Raw genomic sequence first — 16,386 nt, forward strand, 5'->3', positions numbered from 1 at the left:
ATTTTATCCAAACTAAGATGTAATTAATCCTTATTGAAAGCAAAACCAGTCAACAGGGTTAGTTTAATGTTTACATGATTTTTTAGTCGATTTAAGGTATGAAGTTACGGAACGATCTGTTATCTGGAAAACCCCAGGTCCAGAGCATTCTGGATAGCAGGTCCCATACCTGAAGAAGAAAACAGTACCTTGTACTTGTTTCCAACTAAGATATAATGAATCATTATTGGAAGCAAAACCAGACTATTGGGTTTATTTAATGTTTACGTTATCTGAAAAACCCCAGGTCCTGAGCATTCTGGATAACAGGTCCCATACTTGTAACTTAAAAACCATTGAAAACCTGTTGCTGGAATTGTTTCAAACAACATTTCTTTTAATTATGAAGAAAAACTGTTTTGTAAGGATATACCTCTTAATATGGAGAAATGTCCCTTTCTTTTGTATTTTAGAGGAGGGAAGGTACCTTAGCCAATTTTACACCTTTAAGCTGGTAAATAACATTGCAAAAGGTCCTATTTCCAAAGACACTCTAAAGTCGGATTGTAGCCATAAAGCAAACAATGAAGCTGAGGCTGATGCTTTCAAACACAAGAAACATTTAAGTTGTCAAGGGGGGGGGGGGGCAGCCCATGTACAAATGCCTCACAACTTCAATGGCTGCAAAACAAACAAACAAAATACATGGCATTGCATACCCCTTGGTGCAATTTACACCGCTGTCATTTTATATAGTTAAACAGATTTTTGCTTGTGGAACATATGGCAACATGTGGCAAATACTTGTTCTATTGTATTTGTATCACTTCTGGTATGTTTCAATTTTCAATTTACGGGCAAATAAAACGTGAATTTTCTGTGAGAATCAATGTGAAGCAGGAAATAAGCTCCAAAAACCTCTGTTTGACAGAAATGACTCCGGCTGTTTCCAAAGGTGATTTAGCTGGTGTAGGAGCTCAGCAAGATTGATATAGTTGGTTACATGCATGGCCTGTTTTGTAAGCCAGTTGTACAGCTTTTTCATTTGGAATAGGGTCATAATAACAGCTAGATTGGGGCTAACAACGATCCCATAACAAAGCTGTTTCAACTCAACAAGATTTCTTCTTTTCAATTCTATTTTGCAGTTAAATATTTTTTTGATAATTTACAAAACCTACCTTATCTGCCTGATATTGCTCTATGCTCAAAAGTAAAAAACCATAGTTATCTCATGGAGTATTGTTTTCAGATGTGGCTATATTTACAATGTGTAAGAGTTCACCTGCATATTTTACTTTGTCTGCAAACTCCTATTTTTTACTAAAAGACATACTCATAGTGATACTTTGCAGTACTCCAGAACAACTAAAATCCTGCAAGTTTCAGATCATCTATCTGAGACAGATTATAGTCTCATGCAGTTCTTTAATTCGTATGTATCAACTGCAGACCCGACTGCCCACAATGCATCCATAAATTGCATATGCTGACTTCTAATGAAGTTCCGTGAGATTTCTAAGAGTACAAATTCACTCTGTATGTTGCAACTTCAATGACAATGCATGTGGAAATGCATGCAACCTCACCCTTAGAAGCTGAATCCAAATTCAGCAGAAGTCAACTGATGCAATTTCTGATTCTGATTTTATATTCCAGCACTCATTTTATCTGCATTCACGTATAACTTGTAGATCTGCACACAAATGCACCAAATGCAGAATTTAGTTCAGGATATCTCCAAATCCGTGCATGTTTTACCGATTTGGCTAAATCCTCAAAGTTTGGGTTGCCACTTATATTTAAGCTCTGGACAACTGAAGATGTCAGTTAATTCTTCACAAATTATGTCATTTTTTAATTTACTTTATTTTTTCCAAATTCTTCCAAATCTAGAAATTATGGATTTTGTGCATCCCTAGACCTTCACAAAGCCAAAAACTGGACAAACGCAGGTCAATTCCATAATGAACCATTATTTCAGCCGGCACAATGAATCATATCAGCAGGGCTGCACTCATGGTAAGTAGGAGAAAGAGCCTCAATACTTGGACAGCCAAAAAATTTGCCCGTAAAACATTGACCAATTTGGACTGCAAGAGTTTGCCAAGACTGCCCTCAGAGGAGCAATGGCCACACCATTTGGCCAGAATCTGAGAAACTGCTGTGTAGTGTCAATTTCACTGTGATAAAAGGGTGAGCATTGGAAATTCTTCTTCCACATTAAAGTCTACTTGGTGAATAGCGGTTATTACTTGGAGAATTGTTCCTTTATCAGGGTAATTATCTTTTAAAGTCTGCACTATAGTCTCCTAAAGACCCTCTCACAAACTTACTATAAAAAAAAACACAGCCTGGAGACAGTGAGTAGTTGAACATATTTTCACCACCAGAAAAAAAAATAATCAAATTCAGTGTTTATATTTTCTGCATAATGAATCAACATTTTTGTCTATGCTCAGTACTGCTCTCAACATATTTGCTGGAGAGACAAAGAGAATAATATATCAAGAAAATGTACCAATAAAAAAGTTCACATCTTCTTTTAGTAAATATTTATTGTCAGCAAATTCATTATTCTGCCAATTGTTTCATTCATCCTTTGATAAATATGCCCCAAAGTTGGTTAATACATACTATATGTCATGGTATGGAATCGGCTGAGCTATCATTTTACTTGGACTGGAACAAAGCTGGGGAAATTACAACATAAGCAGATAGCAATGAATAAAACACAAACCCCATCGGATATCAACATCCAACAAAAACCTGACAGATTCAATTGCTTGTGTTAACAAGTCTTAAAAGGCTGGGATGATCCTATTAAATAAAAACAAGACCAGATTTTTTTTGTCTTTTGATTTCAGTGTAATCCAGGGAGTATCACTGACACAGTGTGTTATCGTAACTAAAACTGATTTAAGCATTAGTATATTTGTTACAACTGTAACACACTGTGAGCATGTTCCTATATTATTTAATAAGGCTTTTTTTTGTTTAATTGAATACGTCCCTAGCATCTGTGTATTCTGGCTGCAGTAGCCGAGATTAAGTGCACATGCACGTAGTTTAACAACGCCATGCTCTGAATCCATTTAACGGACAAACAGCGAGGTTCCTTGAAGTTTCTCATTTGAGAAGGAAATGTGCTTCAAAATTCTTCTTCTAAGCCTTAAATTGGAAGAACGCTGTCGCAGCCAAGGTATTTGGGAGCAGTCAATTGTACCAAAGTTAATTATTGGACAAAATAATTTTGAGGGGAGGAAAGTACAGTATATATATTTAAAAAAAATAAGTTCACAGTGTTCTGGTTCCCAAGCAAATTTTGACCCCACTTGCAGAATTCAGAGTAGGGGATAATAAAATGGCAGTAGTTGACAATTTCTGGTTCAACTTACACAGAACTTGAGGTATGGGAGGTCTTGCCAAACATATAAAACAGAAAAAAAATTATTTTGCATATTAGAAAAATAAAAAGACATTAAAGAGTAACTCACAGTCATTCTTTTTTGCCTCCAGACTAATGAAACAGCATTAAATATAAATTTGTAATTACTTCCCGAATTAGGAGAAGGAAGGAGAGTTAAGGAGTTAAGTTAAGAGAAGGAGTTAAAGTTCAATCTTTAACGTTTCCATTTTGCAAACTATAATGGGCAACACAATCATTTTAATCGAGAACAAAGACATTTGAAGCATATATATAGGTACAGTATATCCCCATAAGGATGCCTTCATTATGTACAACAAGAGAGGCATGTAAATGATAACGGCTGCACCGCAGTTCTAATTCCAGAGTCCTCTTATTCAGACACATACATTTTCACTAGGTTTATCGGTATTATGTGGGCATTGGACAGTAAGAGGACTTTAGTCATGGCTGCAAATAAATTCTGTCTGCATACTTACGTTTACTCTTTTTTTATGTATTTTCTTTTCATTTTAAATTGTGGTGACTGTCAACAAATAATATCTAATGTGCTCTGATAATATATATATATATATATATATATATATATATATATATATATATATATATATATATACAACACCCCTGTATATAAATATATGACAACATCCCCTTTAACCTACATATGTTTTCAAACTTTCCCAAAACAAGCAATAACAAAATACAGTGAACCTGACAGGTTAACCCAGTTCCTTATTGCATATAAAGTGATTCCAGCAGAGTTATAAACTCAGAGGAATCTTTTTTTCCCAAACATATTGAAATTCTTTCCCTATATAACCCCATACTAATTTCCTTTACCCCCCCCCCCCCCCGGGAGATATGAAACTGCTGCGATGGGCTTGTATGGGGGTTTGAATATGAGATCTCTAAACTAACAGAAAAAGTGAAACAAGTTTCATTTATTAAAAAAGTACACAGCATTTAAAACTATTACGAATCCAGAAGACAAAAATGATAAGATACATGGATAATATAAACATGAGCAATTAAAACTATAAAGCTAAGCCATTAAAAAAAGTTGAAATTCAGATGGTTAAACAATCTAAAAACTGAGTATTTTAAAAAATGATGAACCATACAGTTAAACAGAGAATAGAGTTGTTTGAAACTTTAGGAACCAATGAGTTAAACTTAGAAGTTTAAAGAAATTCAGAACACCAACAATTAGAAAAAAAAAAAAAGAACAACTCCTAGAAATTTAAGAAAAGCTTACTAGTTTTATATGAAGGAGCCAAAAAAATCTGTAAAAAAAAAGGTTAACCAGTTAGAAATGGTAACACAATCAGGGCAGCAGTTGTATATCCATGTTAAATTGCCTGAATGGACTTCAAATCATTTTCAAAGCCATAAGTGACTTGATCTCAAACAATTAGAAAAGGACCCAGCAATTAGAAAAGGCTAAGAAGCTAGACGTTTAAATGTTAATTAACTGGAACTGAAGAACTAAGATTGAAGTTGTTATAAAATAACTTATATTTTGAAATTTTTTTAAAAAAAAAGACCAAGCAGTTTAAACATTTAGTAACCAAGCCGTTTTCAAAGTAAAGAACTGGTTTACACTACAAGGAAGCAAGCAGTTTGAAAATAATCAAGCAGTTAAAAAAGTTCAGAGAAAAAAAAAACAGTCTGGAAAAATTAGGAACAAAGAAGCTGAAAACACTACAACCCAAGCAATTTCTGGAGAGACAATATCTAAAGTTTTGGTACAACGTGCTAACAACCGACGCATGAAAAGTATGATAATAATTGCTGTACAAAGACCTTAGACTGATATAAAGGAGTGGGGGCACAGTTCGAGAATTTAAACACTGCAGAATTAAACATGAAATATCCCGACAAGATGGGGCGAAAACGTACCCGAAGATCCTGTTCGAAAGCAGTTATCTCTTTCTCACCCTCCAGGTGATTATTCTCCTGATTTGCGCATGGAACATATTCTTCTACTTTACTCCTTCCCAACAGCCCCATGAAATGTATTTACATAAAGAGTAAGACCCTAAATCACTGATAAGGTATCACTGCAACATGTTATATCATCAGTTGTATCTTTAATGTGAAACAGTCATGTTCTTATGTCTGTGTGTGTGTTCTTAAAAATGCATTACACAGAATCCTAAATTCAGGCCCAAAATAATGATTAAAAAAACTCCAAACAGCACAAGGACAAATTCCACAGAATACACACTACACGCGGTTTCACTTGTTTGCCAATTAAAGGGGAAACAGCTATTGCCAGTTAAATGGAAAAAAAAACTTAGAAGTAACCAGCTTGCTTTCTAAGTTTGGCTTCAGCAGACTCCTTATACACAGGCTGTTAAAGATATCTCTCTCCCCATGTTAAATCATATCAGATTTGGTTTGTGAGGAATAGTAAGAAAGGGGTGGTGAGAAAAGTCCTTAATCTGTGTATTCTCACATAACTGAGAACAAAAATGTAACTTAATTGTATTATTTTATGACTTTATGTTTACAAATGAATGTCAAAACTTAAACAAAAAGTAGTTCAAAGTCCAAAACAAGTTCTGAAATCAATACAAAACCTTCTTTAAGTGGAAGATATTAACCCCACAGAATCCCTAAAAGTTAAGCGTTGCTGGGAGATGGGATGTTTAATATATAATGAGGGAGAAATAAGGAGACAATCAGGCTGCAAGGGCTCATAATGTCAGATCCATTATTGATGATGATCACAAAACTGGATTTCACACAAATGTGAATAAAACACCAGGGGAGATCATTATGGGATGGAAATGTTTCAGCACATGGCACAATGTCATGGAAATCTCATGCAAAGACAATGCAGCTCCCAAATAAACAAGTGTGAAATTAGGAGAAGATGTTCTGCCATTGAGGTATTCCCCAAGATTAACTGTGACAAAATAAGGATGTATCTGGGCCCTTCGGGTAATCATAGGCATGCATATATATACTTTACAGAACTATATGTTACGTTTAAAGGTATTTGTCTGCACTGCCAGGGACGACTATATTTCCAGGTGGATCTCCCAGTAAGCATTAAAGTTGTGGTTTCACTGGAAATCCATTAGTACCATTCTGGGTCAGTCGGACGGCAGTCAAACATCCTGGACATGTTATTTTAATTTACACTGTAGTACTATACATACAGCTCTGAGACACAAAAGGCTGAGAAGCAAATGCAGAATTAAGCCAAAAGGAAAAAAAAAAGAACAAAAAAAACTCAGTTTAGGGAGGAGAAAGTTAAGAGGGGAAGACAGAGAAAGGATAAAGAGCATTGAGGATGAAAGTTATCCTAAACAAGTATTCCTCCAGTTTTATGGAGCAGTTTCTTTTTCATTATTCCAAACTGAATTTGGCACTGTTCCAAAATCAGAAAACAGTTGCATTCGATCAAATGGATCCTTGGTGAGAATAGAAGAGATTGAATTTGATTTCAATGACTTCTATGTAGTCTTGGGTCCCAAGAGACTGAAGTGTTAACCCACCTAAACACACACACACACAAAGGAGTATGCTAATGCGGGCATTTAAGAATGTATGAACTTATCTATCCAGTCTGCCTCTGTGTATTTCTTTGCATAAATCCGATGGGCTTTTTTTCTTTAATAAACCTGCCAACTGCATAAATAAAGTAATTTCTTGTACCAGTTGATGAGACAAAGGCTGGTTCCCCTTATCAGTCAGAGGCATGTGAAGACTAAGCAGATGGCATAAGTTCTAGTTGTAAGGATGAGCAAGCTGGGGCACCCTAGATGTTGCACAACTACATCACCCTGCATCCTTTGACAGCTAAAGACTGACTTGGGATGTTGGGAGTGGGCAGCAGGGGATGATGGGTGCATGTGGGTGCCTGTTGCGGTTATTTTGGTGCTAGCATGCAGACTAATGTGCCTGGAAGTGCTTCTCTCGCTGCTGAGTGTTGTTCTAGACAGAATGCCTGGCAGTAACTTGTTGATACAATGTAACTGTATGTCGTGTCAATATTGATACATATTGCAATCATTGCACCTACCTCATTTCCCCAAAGGCCCCAGGGTATCCTTCCATCCAAGGTGCCATCTCGGTCTTCATGGGCCCACTGTAGGGCACCCTGCCTATCATGGTCGGTGCCGGGTACCAGGCGTCGGAGGGAAATTCGCCATCAGCTCCGGCAGGTCCGTGGCTGCGAGGGTAGCTGTAGGGACCGGCCTCGGCAAAGGAGCCGCTGGACTGACCTTCTTCAAAGAGAGTGTGCCAGCCGGCGGTGGCACCGCAATGGGCAAAGCCTGACAGTTCGCTGTACCTGCCCGCTGCCCCCCAAGCGCCGCCGCCGTACTCCATGGGGTTTTCCACCTTTATCCGGCCGTGAGGTGCCAGCGCCATCTGAAAGCTGTAGAAGTCTCTGCTGGGATATCCAGGGCTCTCCTCCATGAAGGCAGTGGGCTTGTACAGGGTGAGGCTAGGCGTCAGCTCCATAGCTCGGTGTCTGTACCCTCCGGCCGGCTCTGGCAGTGCCAAGTCTGTGCAGGGCTGCTCCTTCTCTTCCGAGCCCCCCGCGCTGCTGCTGCCGCCACCGCCGCCGCCATCCTCTGGGCTCTTGCCAGTTGCAAAGTTGCTCTGACTGCTCCTCCTGAATGGCCCGTCCCGGGTGTCGCTCTTGTCTTCCTCTGCCACTTGGCACTTGTGGGTGTCCGGCGGGTGCGCGTACATACAGTCCCCTCTCTGCTGCGCCTCCCCTGCTCCTGCGCTCAGATGCTCCAGCGCCTCCATGCTCAGCCCCAGGGACACGGACACCGCTTTGCACAGCTCCTTGGCGCTATCAGAGATGCCTTCGGGGGGCCCCGAGAAACCTTCCTTCTCGGCGGGGGTCTCTTCGCTCTCCAGTATTCCTCCGCTCTGCTCCCCCAGGATCTCCTTCAGCTCAGTGGGACAGTCTCCCAGCGCAGGGAACTGCGCACCTTCTGTGCGACCCGCGGGATTTTGCGGCGCTGCTTCTGCTTGAGCCTCTCTCCAAGGGGCAGGCGGGTGTGTGACCCAGGGATTCAGGGGGGTCCCGTCTTGCGGAGAGGCTTCGCTCCAGCGGTGTGTGCCGGGGGCTTCGCTCCAACCTGCGGGCGCCTGGGATCCCTCGAGGGCTCTACGCTCCCCTTGTAGCGCCTCCCGCACACTCAGGAAGAGGTTCTCAAATGCGCCTCTGATCATCTTCCCGGGAGGCTGTTTGTATACCCCGCCGAGCCCTATGTGCACCTCCATTCCCCCCGCCCTGTAATAAGGACAGTGCCAACAGGGACAGTGCCCGCCCACCACGCGTCTCCCAAAGTCTTAGTGCCCAGTGGGCAACAAGGGCAAAGGCTGCTCCCCTTCAGCGCTAGTGGCCAGGCTCGTCGGTGGCCGGGCTCGTCAGTTCCCTGCTAGCTGCTCGCACAACACTGACACAAACTTCTAGTTCAGCCCAGGATACAAACAGTGCCCGGGAAAGCCGGAGCTTCACTCAGTGCCTACTCCCCGCCCCCCCAAACCTGCAGCTCCTCCTCATTATACATCATGGATGTACCCCGCACTACTCAGCTGCCCCGGTGTCCTGCCGCCGCCTGCGCACCCCGTCACACAGTTCCTTACGGCCCCAGGCACTCACGCATGCCAGCTTGGAGCTAGGGGTGACACACGCTACTCAGCTCAGGCTTCTACCGACTGCACTGCGAGGCCTGAGTTCCCGGGCCGGGCGGATCCTACCGGGGAGCGTCCCCTTTCACCCCGGACAGGAGCCAAGTAACTCCCTGGGGCGGGAGCAGCAGCCGGGATGGAGGGTGAGCGGTGAGCGCTACGGGAACGAGCTGTGTGGGGCCTTCAGGTGCCCAGGGGAGCGAGGAATAAGCAGCTATTGGCGTGATGTGCCCCGGGCATGTGAGAAGCAGCTGGGGTGGAATGTACCACACTGAGTGCGGGGAGACTTACTGGAGGTGAAAAGGCCAAGGAGACCGAAGTCTTTCCCATGACTTTCTCTGACTGACAATTCCATCGTCTTTACTGAGTTCATATTAACTGACACTGTCCTGGGGGCCCTGTGTGACGTTATAGGAAGGACAAGTGGCAAATCTCCTAATGACGCGCAACAACTTGACTTCCTGACTGAGATGCACAGAAAGCGCTTACATGTACAGGTTATAATAGCATAGCAACTCCTGTAATAGCAGTGGAGAGAATGGCTCCTCCTGGATAACATCTCTGAGATAACTGCTATTCTCCATGCAGTAACATTGGAAGTAATAGTCTCTGGGAAGGGAGTGTGACTGTGGGATAGCAGGTATAGTAGGGAGAGATGGTGCCTATAGTAACAGTGGGATAATAGCCTCTAGGAAGGGACTGTGGCTGTGGGATAACAGGTATAGTAGGGAGAATTGGTGCCTATAGTAGCAGAGGGATAATAGTCTCTGGGAAGGGACTGTCACTGTGGGATAACAGGTATAGTAGGGAGAGATGGTGCCTATAGTAGCAATGGTGATAAGAGTCTCTGGGAAGGGACTGTGGCTGTGGGATAGCAGATATAGTAGGGAGAGATGGTGCCTTTAGTAGCAGTAGGATAATAGTCTCTGGGAAGGGACTTTGGCTGTGGGATAGTCGGGAGAGATGGTGCCTATAGTAGCAGAGGGATAATAGTCTCTGGGAAGGGACTGTGACTGGGGGATAGCAGGTATAGTAGGGAGAGATGGTGCCTATAGTAACAGTGGAATAATAGTCTCTGGGAAGGGACTGTGGCTGTGGGATAACAGGTATAGTAGGGAGAGATGGTGCCTATAGTAGCAGTGGGGATAATAGTCTCTGGGAAAGGACTGTGGCTTTGGGATAGCAGGTATAGTAGGGAGAGATGGTGGCTATAGTAACAGTGGGATAATAGTCTCTGGGAAGGGAGTGTGACTGTGGGATAGCAGGTATAGTAGGGAGAGATGGTGCCTATAGTAACAGTGGAATAATAGTCTCTGTGAAGGGACTCTGGCTGTGGGATAGCAGGTATAGTAGGGAGAGATGGTGCCTATAGTAGCAGAGGGATAATAGTCTCTGGGAAGGGACTGTCACTGTGGGATAACAGGTATAGTAGGGAGAGATGGTGCCTATAGTAGCAATGGTGATAAGAGTCTCTGGGAAGGGACTGTGGCTGTGGGATAGCAGATATAGTAGGGAGAGATGGTGCCTTTAGTAGCAGTAGGATAATAGTCTCTGGGAAGGGACTTTGGCTGTGGGATAGTCGGGAGAGATGGTGCCTATAGTAGCAGAGGGATAATAGTCTCTGGAAAGGGACTGTGACTGGGGGATAGCAGGTATAGTAGGGAGAGATGGTGCCTATAGTAACAGTGGAATAATAGTCTCTGGGAAGGGACTGTGGCTGTGGGATAACAGGTATAGTAGGGAGAGATGGTGCCTATAGTAGCAGTGGGGATAATAGTCTCTGGGAAAGGACTGTGGCTTTGGGATAGCAGGTATAGTAGGGAGAGATGGTGGCTATAGTAACAGTGGGATAATAGTCTCTGGGAAGGGAGTGTGACTGTGGGATAGCAGGTATAGTAGGGAGAGATGGTGCCTATAGTAACAGTGGAATAATAGTCTCTGTGAAGGGACTCTGGCTGTGGGATAGCAGGTATAGTAGGGAGAGATGGTGCCTATAGTAGCAGAGGGATAATAGTCTCTGGGAAGGGACTGTCACTGTGGGATAACAGGTATAGTAGGGAGAGATGGTGCCTATAGTAGCAATGGTGATAATAGTCTCTGGGAAGGGACTGTGGCTGTGGGATAGCAAATATAGTAGGGAGAGATGGTGCCTTTAGTAGCAGTAGGATAATAGTCTCTGGGAAGGGACTTTGGCTGTGGGATAGTCGGGAGAGATGGTGCCTATAGTAGCAGAGGGATAATAGTCTCTGGGAAGGGACTGTGACTGGGGGATAGCAGGTATAGTAGGGAGAGATGGTGCCTATAGTAACAGTGGAATAATAGTCTCTGGGAAGGGACTGTGGCTGTGGGATAACAGGTATAGTAGGGAGAGATGGTGCCTATAGTAGCAGTGGGGATAATAGTCTCTGGGAAAGGACTGTGGCTGTGGGATAGCAGGTATAGTAGGGAGAGATGGTGGCTATAGTAACAGTGGGATAATAGTCTCTGGGAAGGGAGTGTGACTGTGGGATAGTAGGGAGAGATGGTGCCTATAGTAACAGTGGAATAATAGTCTCTGGGAAGGGACTGTGGCTGTGGGATAGCAGGTATAGTAGGGAGAGATAGTGCCTATAGTAGTAGACAGGAGAATCCAATATAGTATCTAATATGTGGGCCTTCAGCTATTCCTGGAGCTACTATTATTCAGGCTTTTGCAGCTCTGTAACATAAGCTTACTGTATATGGTTCCATCAGGGAACAGAATTTAAGCACAGTGAGGCTATAGAAATGTCAGGGCCTCTGTAAACTGGTAAACTTTGTCTTATAAAGGATACTCTGGCCAGCATCATGGAAATTCAACAATATGTGGAGAAAAGCATAATTATACTGCACACAGCAACAACCGGTTATTAGTTGTATTGGCTCAGTTTCAGGTGTTTTGGTTGGCACTCGAGAGTTAGTTTAGATTGCACTCACCAAGAATTAATTGTGATTTTACTCATTAAAGTCAGATCATGAGGTTACAGAACTGGTATTGGTGCCCTAGGCATTCAGGTTACAGCAGGGGATCTGTGAGGCATTGCTATTCCAAATGACACTTTTACTAAGCATGCTAGATAAAGGGAACGGCACGGGAAAAATGTGGGAAAGGGCAGTAGTGCCATGTTTTGACCTTTATAACAGCGATACAAAGCTAATGTCACTAATTGGACAGTTTACCTTCAAATGAAGTTTCTCTTTGGCTCTAGACAGTGGTTTTCTTAAGCATTTTGGAATTGGTCTTTATTTTTAGTGGTTATTGAATTCTCTGCATCTTTTTTGTTGTGCAGCTGCCAGGCTTGGTCTATTAACAATTATCTGGTTGCTATGTCTTAATTACTGTAACAACCAGGCCGAAGTTTGGAAGTCGGACAATGAATAGGATGAATATTAGAACAGAAAATTCGGCAATAATAATAAGATTTAAAGGGGGCCTGACATGTTATGTCATAATTCTAAATCCATCCATATGATGTTAATCAATCAATATGAACTTGACTTGCTATAAACCAATAGGTCAAACCTTGTTTCCTTAATTCTTTCAGAACCCACAATCACATCACAGACGCCATCAAAGCAAGAAATGTGTCTTCCCTATATCTTGTGCATGTGCCAAAAAGGAGGACCCAATGCACATTCCCAATCACAGGCTATGTTAGATTATAGACAATACAGATGCACATTTTCTGGTTGAGTCATTTGGCCAAATTACAGGCTGCACATTTATCTCCAGGCTGAAAAGCAATGGCAGAGGATATGACCCATGTGCCATACACTTAATGATTTGAAAGCCATACAAAATGATGACCAATTGGAAAGCTGCTTAGAATAGGCTACTATATTACATACTAACTGTTGTAATTTAAAGTTGGTAACAGTCAGCTAAATAATTTAGACTTTTCTCCAAGTACAAATCTTAGAATCTTTGGATTCAGCTGAGGGCCTGGCCAGACAGAATCAGAAAATGTCATCCCCAAATTCTTTCCCCTACCAGAAGTTTGGATAATAACACATGCATAACGAGCATGATGGGAGAAGAGCTTGTTATGTGCATGTGCACGGCTAAACATGGCCACCCACACTAGGAGCTCCCTTCCCTGGCTTGCTAGGTCGCCCAGCTATTGTACTAGCACTTTTTAAAATAATAAAAAAAACTATTGTTTCCCCCAATCCACCAATTAGGGGACAATTTTGGGTTGATGTCATGAGATGTGTTGGGGCAACCTGACTAATTTTTTTAAAATTATGCATTTTTGATTCAAATTTTTTAATTTGCGCATTAGTGTTTTGGATTAGTATGAATATTTTCAGGAGGATTCTTTATTTAGCCAAAATGTATTGATTCGGTGCGTCTCTACCACAAAGGCATTGTTAAGCCACTTAAGGGAAAGTTACCTGGTAATATCAGATTTTTGTTTTTCCAGTTTGGGAAATAAATTGCTGATAGGTTGATATTGTCCCCTTTATCTTAGCAACCAGGCATTAGTTTGAACGACAAATTTAAAGGATGAATGATAATAAATAAAAGAAATCTAGCACCAAAATATAGAAAAAAGTACCAATTTTTATATTACAGTTATATACAATTAGTCCCATAAATATCTGGACGTTAATAAGTGCCTGACATAACTGTATTTGAATCCAAAAAAACACGTGATTTTTCATTACACAGACAAAGAATCTCTCTGATTTCTTCTGGCTGAATCTTTCACAAAGGATTTGGGATTTGGCCGATTCCTAAAATAGTGGATTCAGTGCCTCCCTATAAGTTATACAGGTAAGGGACCTGTTGTCCTGAATGCTTGGGACCTGGGGTTTTCTATTTCTTTTATCTGGTCCTTTATACCGTCAGTCTGCTAAAAAATTATTTAAACATTAATTAAACACAATAGGATTGTTTTGTATCCAAAAAGGATTAATTACATCTTAGTTGTGATCAATACAAGGAACAGTTTTATTATAGAGAAAATGGAAATCATTTTCAAAAAATTAGAATTATTGGATTTAAATGGACTCTATGGAATGGACTTTCCAAAATTTGGATCTTTTTGGAGAGTGGCTTTCCGTATAATGGATCTCATTCCTATATAATAAATATTGTCTGAAAGTGCAGCTTTAAAGCGGTAGTTCACCTTTAAGTTAACATTTAGAATGTTATAGAATGGTCAATGAAACTTTTTAATTGGTCTTTATTTTTATTTAATTTATTTTTTTAATTATTTGCCTTTTTCAGACTCATTCCAGCTTTCAAATGGAGGTCACTAACCCCACCAGCCAAATTACATTACATTTTTTTGTGACTTTTTATAACTTATCTTTCTGTTCAGGCCTCAAAACTAGGAAGGCCAGATTCTGCCAGAAAACATTCTAGAACAATATTCTTTGGACAGATGAAACTCAGATAACTATGTACCAGAATAATAATAAGAGGAGAGTATGGAAAAGTGAAGGATTGGATCATGATCCAAAGCATAGCACCTCAGCTAATGGGGTGGATGCAGTGTTAATGCATGGGTATGTAATTGCTGCCAATGGAACTGGGACACGTATTGATGATAGTACTGCTGGCAGATGCAGGATGAATTCTAAAGCATATACAGGTCTATACTGTCTGCTTAGATGCAGCAAAATGCTGCACAACTGATAGGAAAGTGCCTCACAGTATAGACGGACGGTGGCCCAAAATGTAATATGAAGGCAAAAAGTGGGATATTCTTCAATGGCCAATTGAAAGGGGTGGTTGACCTTTAAGGTAACTTTTAGTATGTTATAGAATGGACAATTCTAAGCAACTTTTCAATTGGTCTTTGATTATTTTTTAAAGTTTTTTTTTATTATTTGCCACCTTCTTCTAACCTTTTCCAGCTTTCAAATGGGGTCACTGACGCATCTAAGAACAAATGCTGTGTAAGGCTACACATTTCTTGTTATTGCTGCTTCTTATTATTTATCTTTCTATTTCGGCCCTCTCCTATTCATATTCGAGTCTCTTATTCAAATCAGTTCATGGTTGCTAAGGTAATTTGGACCCCAGCAACCAGATAGCTAAAACTGGAGAGCTGCTGAACAAAAAGCTAAATAACTCAAAAACCACAAATACTAAAAAATGAAATCCAATTGCAAATTGTTTGAGAATACCGTTCTCTACATCATACTAAAACCCCTTTAAAGGGCATGTAAAGGCAAAAAAATAAAATCCCATTTTTACTTTCTTTAATGAAAAAGAAACCTATCTCCAATATACTTTAATTAAAAAATGTGTACCGTTTTTATAAGATACCTGACTTTATGCTGTGAAATTCTCCCTTCATTTACTGCTGTGGATAGGAATTGTCAGATGGTCCCTAACTGCTGAGCAGGGAAACAATTCTACTTATGAACAGCAGGGGGAGCCCCCGCCTTACCTCCCAGCCATGCAGAATTCAAGCAGCTTTGTTTATGACGATCCCTAAGCAGCCCAGACCACACTGAGCGTGTGCACAGTCTTAGTCTTGCAAAGATGTTTAACAAAGTTACAAGATGGTGACCCTGTAGCCAACTTTGAAAGCATAAATCATTTGTTTGATTAGGCTTGCGGTGCAGTAAGTTCATGTTTATATTTAGTATATAAAATACAGCATTTCTAGCCTTATTCTATTTTAGACTTTACATGCCCTTTAATATGCCTTTCACTTGCTGAATAAAGACCGAAGTCAGAAAGACCAATGAACAAGGGACAAGCTGCAGAGAAGGTCTGGCAAAGCCACTCAAGGGCTGCAAATAATTTTAAAAAGTATTAAAATAATAATTAGATTAGATTAGATTTATGATCATTTTTGTCCATTTACATCTGAGCCACTTTTTGAGCCTTTTTCTTAAACCCTTTAAATCAAAGCTGTTTAAAGTCTACACTTCAATCACATCTTGATTGCTTGATTTCAAATTAATTATGGTAGCGTGCAGAGACTAAAAATTGTATTACTGTCCAAATATTTATATATGTGTGTGTGCAGATACATATCAGATTCTCATAATTCTGGACAGGTCAATATATATGGGATAATGTGCCCTTTTTGTAAATTGTAAGGATTTTAGTAATCACAATAAAGGTTCCCATGTAAAGGCAGAAGGCAACCTCAAAGCATGGGGTACCTTTTTTTCTTTTACAATATACAGTGGGGGTGATGTAATAACATGCTCAGGGTAATCTATAGTAACCAATCAGATGTCAGAAGACCTATAAATTATATATATACTGACAGTTGTTACATTAGCAAGTCCATATCATGCCGGCTTACTGCAAGTAATTATGTGGAGGA

The 16,386-nt window shown here is 40.8% G+C and overlaps 1 protein-coding gene across 1 annotated transcript in view; it reads right to left on the reverse strand.

Annotated features, from left to right (window-relative positions):
* The window catches only part of ar.L (androgen receptor (dihydrotestosterone receptor; testicular feminization; spinal and bulbar muscular atrophy; Kennedy disease) L homeolog), a 148,440-nt gene extending 138,697 nt beyond the window's left edge, over positions 1 to 9,743 (reverse strand). The window contains exon 1 of the mRNA XM_041572639.1: positions 7,440 to 9,743. Within this exon, the coding sequence (XP_041428573.1) occupies positions 7,440 to 8,659 (1,220 nt within the window). The 5' untranslated portion in view covers positions 8,660 to 9,743. The remainder of the gene's footprint in view (positions 1 to 7,439) is intronic.
* Positions 9,744 to 16,386: the final 6,643 nt, after the last annotated feature.

Source organism: Xenopus laevis, chromosome 8L (genome assembly GCF_017654675.1).
Source record: "Xenopus laevis strain J_2021 chromosome 8L, Xenopus_laevis_v10.1, whole genome shotgun sequence".
NCBI classification, from domain to species: Eukaryota; Metazoa; Chordata; class Amphibia; order Anura; family Pipidae; genus Xenopus; species Xenopus laevis.